The 7,850-nt window shown below is 35.8% G+C and overlaps 2 protein-coding genes across 4 annotated transcripts; both read left to right on the top strand.

Annotated features, from left to right (window-relative positions):
• The first annotated feature begins 243 nt into the window (after window positions 1-243).
• Window positions 244-3,192, top strand: LOC105772916 (nucleosome assembly protein 1;2). Its single transcript, XM_012594414.2, has 12 exons — window positions 244-505; window positions 588-631; window positions 747-842; window positions 1,185-1,277; window positions 1,360-1,447; window positions 1,530-1,591; window positions 1,687-1,871; window positions 1,986-2,163; window positions 2,252-2,295; window positions 2,404-2,608; window positions 2,725-2,736; window positions 2,822-3,192. The coding sequence occupies exons 1-12, from the start codon at window positions 460-462 to the stop codon at window positions 2,885-2,887; spliced, it is 1,119 nt and encodes a 372-aa protein (XP_012449868.1). The 5' UTR covers window positions 244-459; the 3' UTR covers window positions 2,888-3,192.
• Window positions 3,146-7,495, top strand: LOC105772915 (DNA repair protein recA homolog 3, mitochondrial). 3 transcript variants are annotated; one of them, XM_052632400.1, is made up of 8 exons: window positions 3,146-3,261; window positions 4,121-4,178; window positions 4,612-4,829; window positions 4,946-5,033; window positions 5,340-5,512; window positions 5,844-5,990; window positions 6,331-6,462; window positions 6,719-7,495. In XM_052632400.1, exons 1-8 carry the CDS (start codon window positions 3,259-3,261, stop codon window positions 7,103-7,105), a joined length of 1,206 nt encoding a protein of 401 aa, XP_052488360.1. In that variant the 5' UTR covers window positions 3,146-3,258; the 3' UTR covers window positions 7,106-7,495. The 3 variants fall into 3 exon arrangements, with proteins under 3 accessions (XP_052488360.1, XP_052488358.1, XP_052488359.1); XM_052632398.1 differs by lacking the exon at window positions 3,146-3,261 and adding an exon at window positions 3,636-3,932; XM_052632399.1 differs by lacking the exon at window positions 3,146-3,261 and adding an exon at window positions 3,650-3,788.
• The last annotated feature ends 355 nt before the right edge of the window (window positions 7,496-7,850 follow it).

Genomic DNA, 7,850 nt, shown 5'->3' with positions numbered 1-7,850 from the left:
AATAAATATATTAAAAATGAGTTAAAGGTTAATTTTCAAGTATAAAAATAAAAAAAATATTAATAGAAATACAATATTTTGAAAAAATATTTAATCAATAAAATTTTAAAATCTCCCTTTATGGATATGAAATGAACTTTTGGGTAACCATGATAAGGCTGGGATTTACTTGCCATTTTAAACAAAATCAAAAGCGGTGCGAGCCCTATTTACAGCCATCAAGGAAACGAAAAAAAAACAAGTGAAAAATAAAAAGTGCTTTGCTTACGCGATAAAAACTAGGGTCGGGGATTTTAGGTTTTCGTAAGCTAAAGGGTGAGGATTGTTAAGCGACACGCCTCTGTCACTCAAACCCTATTCTTGTTCCCAATTTCTCGAATCTAGGGTTTTAGATTCTCCTTTTCCTCTGGAAATCAACCTTATTTCATTTTTTTTCTTCTCTTAGAAATAATATCGTCAATGAGCAACGAAGGAGTTAACTTCAACATGTCCGGTCTTGGCGATGGTATTGATATTTTTCTCTTCTTTATCTACAATACTATCGCTTCACTCTTATCGCTTCTCTCAGTTTCTATTTTTGGTTGCAGCTCTTAACGCCGAAGCACGAGCTGGTCTCGTTAACGCTCTCAAGGTGGGTGACACCCATAATTGTTTTTGGTTTTGGTGACACCCATAATTGTTTTTGGTTTTCTTTTTGTTATTTTTTTCATTATTTTTTTTTTGTTTTTTGATATTTTGGTTTGCAGAATAAACTTCAAAGTCTTGCTGGGGATCACTCCGATGTGCTGGAGAGTCTATCACCGATTGTCAGGAAGCGTGTCGAGGTTCTTAGGGAGATCCAGGCATGCTCTTTCTCCCTAAGCTTTTTCGATACTCTGTTAAGTTTTATTCTGATATCACTGATGGTTTAGTTGTTTTTGTAGCGGGGTCTACTCTATTATGGTTAAGAAACTGGAGTATATTGGATGTATGGGGTTGTTAATGTGTTGAATTTCTAAGATCATCTATGCACATTTTTATTGGATTTACTTTTGGTAGGGTAGAAAGTTCATTGTTCTTGCTATGCAGCTACTTTCCGTTCCCATCTAGATTGATTTAGATTGTTGTAATCTAACTTTTATTTATTTTAGCTGCAAAGTGGTTGGAAGGGGAATGCCATTTTTGATCCCTATTTTTTTTAACAGAGCCAACATGATGAATTGGAGGCTAAGTTTTTTGAGGAGAGGGCAGCACTTGAAGCTAAATATCAAAAACTATATCAACCCTTGTATGCTAAGGTTTGCATTTTCAATTTTGCTTTAGTTATTGGCTAATCAGTTACTGTCGCCATTCAGCTGACTTATTACCTTATTTTTGTAGCGATATGATATTGTGAATGGCCTTGCTGATGCTGAAGGAACAGCAAATGAAGCTGCCAAGGACCAAGGAGAGGAAAAGGATGCTGAAGGTATGATCTTATTGAGTCATTTCTTTTCCCATATGCACCTTTCTTTCTGTGGACGATGTTTATAAAATTATGCTTTATGCAGAGAAAGGGGTGCCTGATTTTTGGCTTACTGCAATGAAAAATAATGAAGTGCTCTCTGATGAGGTGAGTATCCAATTACTATTATTTTTATAACTCTTTTTGTTTTTTTGGTTGGAAATGGTTAAGCTTATCTCTACATCCTTTGTGTTTGGAACCAGATCACTGAGCGTGATGAAGGAGCTCTCAAGTATCTCAAGGATATTAAGTGGTACAGGGTAGAGGAACCCAAAGGATTCAAGCTTGAGTTTTACTTTGACACCAATCCTTATTTCAAGAATACTGTGCTGACAAAGACATATCTCATGATTGATGAAGATGAACCTATTCTTGAGAAAGCAATTGGGTAAATACTATTACCTATCCTTTTAGAGAATTCCCTATTGGATTGTTAAATATGTCCAGATTACTGGAGGTTCTTACTTCTTTTAACTAAAACTTCTTTGCACCTAATTTGTAGGACTGAAATTGAATGGTATCCTGGAAAATGCTTAACGCAAAAGCTTCTTAAAAAGAAGCCTAAGAAGGGTTCAAAGAATGCCAAGCCAATCACTAAAACAGAGGAGTGTGAAAGTTTCTTCAACTTCTTCAATCCTCCTCAAGTTCCTGAGGATGATGAAGACATTGATGAAGATACTGTAAGCCCAACCTCACCAGATCTATATAAACATGGATGATTGATTACATTTCTTCTGCTATTCCAATTGTTTTTACTTTCTTGCACAGGCTGAGGAGCTACAAAATCAAATGGAACAAGATTATGACATCGGGTGTGTTCTCTTTTCTTCTTACTCTAGTCATTGAGTGAGACGTCATTAATCATTGTTACATGTATTTGAAATACCTACTTATTTTATGCTATCTGTTTCTTTTTGCAGATCAACAATTCGAGACAAGATTATTCCACATGCTGTGTCATGGTTTACAGGAGAAGCTATCCAGGGAGATGAGCTTGATATAGATGACGATGAAGAAGATGACGATGATGATGATGAGGAGGAGGAAGAGGATGATGAGGAAGAGGATGAGGATGAGGATGCTGACGATGAGGATGCTGACGAAGGAAGTAAGACCAAAAAGAAGGTATGAGATGCTAATTTTAGGGTGTGTTATAATGTGTGCTCAATTGTTTGTTCAAAATCTGAAGTGATGCTAATATTTCTTTTGTTTCTTGCATATTGCTTGAAAATGTGCTGCAGTCTGCTCATAAGGTACACCAATTCCATATCATTTAGGTCTCTCTTTTGGCCCTTCTATTGAAAATTTATTCTTAATTATGTTCGTTGTGTATCGCAGAAGAGTGGTAAAGCAGTAGGGGATGGGCAGCAAGGTGAGAGGCCTCCGGAATGCAAGCAGCAGTAGAAATTAATTGCTGCCGTTGAGTGTGGTTTATAAGATTTTGATTGGAAGAAGCGGGAGAAAGGGAGGGTTTGCAGTTTTGGTGGTTATTTATTTCTACAGTTTTATGTTATTGCTATGAGTATGATTGGTTTCTACAGTCGTTTTATCCTTTTTGGTCTGTTGGTTTGGTAGGATGGTCTGGTAATGGTACTCTAAGATGTTTTGGGATTTTGTTTTAATGTTTAATGTTTCCAGAAACTCTTTAAGTTCTTGTGATAGCTTGTTATCAATTATTTAATGGCCAGTCTGATTAAAGTTATTTTTTATATACCTTTTATATACCAAGTTCTGTTGCGCATGGCTTGTGGTTGGACGGCAGCAATTATGGTCGCATGGTATTTCCATGGATCTTCAATTTTATTTCTAATGTTCTTGCAACTTCAAAAAATTATGGCTGCAAAAATAATACAAAATAAAACATCTGTCGCAGCCCTTTCTACGATTACTGTAGATTTTGTTTGAAAAAATTAGATTTATTTCACTGTTTTAAGTATTATGCCTTTGTTCATATTTATATGTCATTATTTTTGTTATTTTTAAAAAAATCCAGCTCAACTTCATAGAAAAAAATCTCATTAATTAACCGTTTTTTAACGATATTAATGATAAAATGATTAAAATATATCAAACGGAATATAATACAACAAAATATAATATAATATAATAGGAACACCAAATTTGATTAAAATTCCCTGGAGGCCCAGCAGGCTCCCACCCCCCCGCCCGTGGTGGGTACCTAACCACTGTAGTGCAAATCTCAAAAAGGAGGGAAACTCAAACCCTAACATCTCAGATCCACAGCAGCAGAGCTCAGTGTCTGTCTGTTTGTCTTTCCATTTCTTTCCTCCCTTTTTAATCCATGGTATTAAGTAACATCTAATCACAACTAGTTTGTTCTTCTTTTCCCACATCTTATACTTCTAAACCAAGCTCCTTTCCCTTGCATGCTATGGCCACCTTTCTTCGAAATGTTTCATCTCTTAAACGTTCTCTCTTCGCTCCACAGGTTTTAAAAACCTTACCCTTTTCTTTATTTTCTTCCATAACTTCATATCCTTTGTTTTTCTCATGTTTAATCTGATTGTCTTGCACTATGTTCATTTTTTTATATAAAAAAATGGTAGTTTAGGAACAGTAGAAAAAAAAAAATATATGAAGCCGTGAATCAACTGTTCTCTTTTTTCCTTTTTGCAGGTTTGTAGGGGAGGGGTGTTAAGGTCATCTTCTCAGCTGTGTAACTTTTCTTCTAAAGGTAACTGAAATTCCATTGAAAAGCTTCAATTTGAATGTCGGTACTCAAATATTGTTATTTGGGTATCTGGTATTCTATTTCTATGTTTTAAATCACGTTTTGGTTTTTGAGTAGAATTTTAATTCAGGTAATCATCTGAATGTGATTGTAGAAGAGTGCTTTGTCATGGGATTTTTATTAGATTAATAAATGTTTGAATTCTATAATGATTTTTAATTGAAACAAGTCAGCTGTACTGTAAAGCGCAGTGCTTAATGTAGTGTCATCTTTTATCCAACAATAAAAATTATAAATTCATGCCATTTAAAAGATGGAGTTCTTTGGCTATTTTTCTTGAACTGGATTCATTGGAGTTAAAAAGTGAAATCTAATACTCTGTTTTTTTTGAGTAAATGAAATCTGATACTTTTTCTTTGTTTGTGTCCTATTGAAGGTAGAAGGAAATCCAAGTCAGATTCAAGTGATTCGTGCGATGAGAATATGCTCAAGAAAGATTTAGCTCTAAAACTTGCCTTGGATCAGATTACGAGTTCTTTTGGAAAAGGATCTATCATGTGGCTTGGTCGTGCTATGTCTCCTCGAAATGTTCCAGTAGTTTCCACTGGTTCTTTTGCTCTGGACATAGCACTTGGAATCGGTGGCCTTCCAAAGGTACTCTGAAATTCTTGTTTCAGTTCTTTTATCCTTTATGCTGCTAGTCTGCTACTAAGTAATTGCTGCTTGTGATGCTTTTTAGTTCCTTATACATCTCTCTTGGAATTTTACAGGGCCGTGTGATAGAGATATTTGGACCAGAGGCTTCTGGGAAAACAACACTTGCTTTACATGTAATTGCTGAAGCACAAAAGCAAGGAGGTCACTGAATGTATTTTAGCTTAGTACTGTGTGATTTATGATTGATTATGCTCACTCGTTATGAAATCCATTCTATGTAAAGGTGGTTGCTAATTCTAGATTTCTGACATTTGGAAGATTATTATAATAAGGCATCTGAACTATTATAAAGGTTTTGTATGCAGCGTATAATGTTAAATCTATTTATGAAATGATTGCATTTGGAGGGTGCACCAGATTTTGTTGTGGCTATCTTCTATGCTGTTGAGGTTGTTTCTGTTATCTTTCTGTTGAATGCTTACATATGGCTATAATATTCAAATGCAGGTTATTGTGCTTTTGTTGATGCTGAGCATGCTCTTGATCCTGCCCTGGCTGAGACAATTGGGGTGTACACTGAGAATTTGCTCCTTTCGCAACCAGATTGTGGAGAACAAGCTCTCAGTCTTGTGGACACCCTTATTCGTAGTGGATCAGTTGATGTTGTAGTTGTTGACAGCGTAAGGTGTTCCTAGATTCATTTCTTTTCCTTTATGGAGTTTGGTGTGATAAATACTGCTGATAGTTGGTAGAATGTGCTTCTGCCATGTTTGTGACTTATGAAATATGCTTTGTTTTCCTTGTCTGCATCTTCCCTTGGACTGCTTAAGTAATTAGGTTGTGCTATGATGCAAATTTGAGGGAGGGCTTTTGAAATTATTGTTTGTGTGCCAAGAATATTGGGTTCTCATCCTTGAAGGATTCAAATTCTATAATTTTATCTGTGTGATACTGCTGTTTATCATATCTATTTACAGTGAGCTCCTAATAATAGCTTAATTTTCTTCTCAGGTAGCTGCCCTTGTGCCTAAAGGCGAGCTTGATGGCGAGATGGGTGATGCTCATATGGCAATGCAGGCTAGACTGATGAGCCAAGCTCTTCGTAAAATATGCCATTCCTTATCATTGTCTCAAACCATATTGATTTTAATAAATCAGGTTTAAGTTTGATTCCCGATTATCTCCTTGATGAGTTTTGATGATGAGCTCCATATTAGCAACATAGTCCTCTAAAGCTTTAGGTGGCCATGCAATTGTTAAAGTTCTTTCTTTGAGTTTGTTTGATTAATGTTGTAGTCTCTGACTCTGTGTACATTGTGAGTTTTGCCCTTCGGTCAACTTTTTGAATTTTGCCCCATTTAAAGGCTTTATTAATAATTCTAACCACTAATTAGTTGGCTGTTTGATTGATGCAATATTTCCTAGCTAAATTGTTACCGCTAATTAAATGTAGCTTGTAATATTTTTTTAGTACATACTAACTATTTAAACATATCAGGTGAGGTCAAAACTTTCGACATTTGGATTTGGTGGGCCAACCGAAGTTACCTGCGGTGGTAATGCCTTGAAGTTTTATGCTTCAGTGCGTCTAAATATAAGGAGAACAGGGCTTGTCAAGAAAGGAGAAGAGGTATCAAACTCGCACCCTTTCTTTCCTATTCAGTTTGTTGGTTGGATTTATGTGTAGTGGGTAAACGCATATAAATGGTTTGTTTATTTACTCTTAGTTTGGTTGAAATTCTCTTGAGCAACTTGTTAAATTTTCCTTTGAACTGTCTCTTACATTCCCAAGCAAGTTAAACATGTAGCTTTATCTGCAATCCAGCAAATCTCACTCTTGCATATGTTATATGTCTCATTGTGTTTTTGAAATGTCTAATCTGTAGACTATTGGAAGTCAAGTTCTTGTGAAGGTTGTGAAGAACAAGCTTGCCCCTCCATTTAAGAATGCTGAATTTGAGCTTGAGTTTGGCAAGGGAATATCCCGGGAAGGGGAGATCATAGATTTGGCAACGAAACACAAACTTGTTACAAGGTCTGGTGCATTCTACAGTTTCAACGACAGGAAACTCCATGGCAAGGAAGCCTTCAGAAGGTTTTTGGCTGATAATGGAAGTGCTCTTGAAGAACTTGTGATGAAACTTAGAGAAAAGCTACTTGATGCTGAGAGCAAGAAGGAACGACAAATAGATATCTCGGATGAGAATACTTCAGAAGAACCAGTTCCAATTGAAACTAATGATGAAGAAACTGTTATCGCCATTGAAGCTTAAGTGTGCTTAGATTTGAACTGCCATTGGATAAATAGTAGATATTTCAGAGGATACAATGATGGAAGGATTTGGAGGTCCTCTAATCCATAGCCACATTTGAACCCTTGTTAAGGTCGACATTAGGGGCTTGGATTGACAGCATTGTAGCTCGAGTTTATTGGCCGTGTTTGTGCATGTGGGGGTAATTGTGGCGTTGGAAAGTTTTGTGTATTCAATGGATGGGAGAGTACAGGATCTTGTTTCAAATTTCAAGGGGCATCCGACTGTCTTCCTCTCACATTGTCCTATTTCCAGCCATATTTACCATGTTAACGAGGGAGCAATTTATATTTGAAAAATTGCATTGTATAACTTAGATTCTTATTTAAATTCTGAGAAAATTTTCTGCTATCTAGTCTAGCAAATCTGTTCTCTGCAATTATGAAATCATAAAATCACAGATTCGTAGGAGTCCATTGGGGATTTGAACATCATCATCATTATCAGTTTGTTGCCCATAAAATTCCCAAAGAAAACTTTTTACCATATTTCCTTTTGTATGAATTTGTAAGTGTGATTTTTATATTAAAAATCGAATATACCGGTAATCACCTAAAAGACCTGACACAATTAATTGACTATATAAGTCAAATTTTAAAATAACCAAACTGAAATTTTGGACTTCATCGGTTTCTTTGGTTTTGAATTTTCCCTCAACCTGAAAATCTTTTGTCTATTCATAGTTATTTTTTCCTAAGTTAACTTT

This window comes from Gossypium raimondii, chromosome 6 (genome assembly GCF_025698545.1).
Source record: "Gossypium raimondii isolate GPD5lz chromosome 6, ASM2569854v1, whole genome shotgun sequence".
Classification (NCBI taxonomy): Eukaryota; Viridiplantae; Streptophyta; class Magnoliopsida; order Malvales; family Malvaceae; genus Gossypium; species Gossypium raimondii.
Note: the sequence above shows the minus strand (reverse complement) of the source record. Positions and strands in the feature narration are given on the sequence as shown.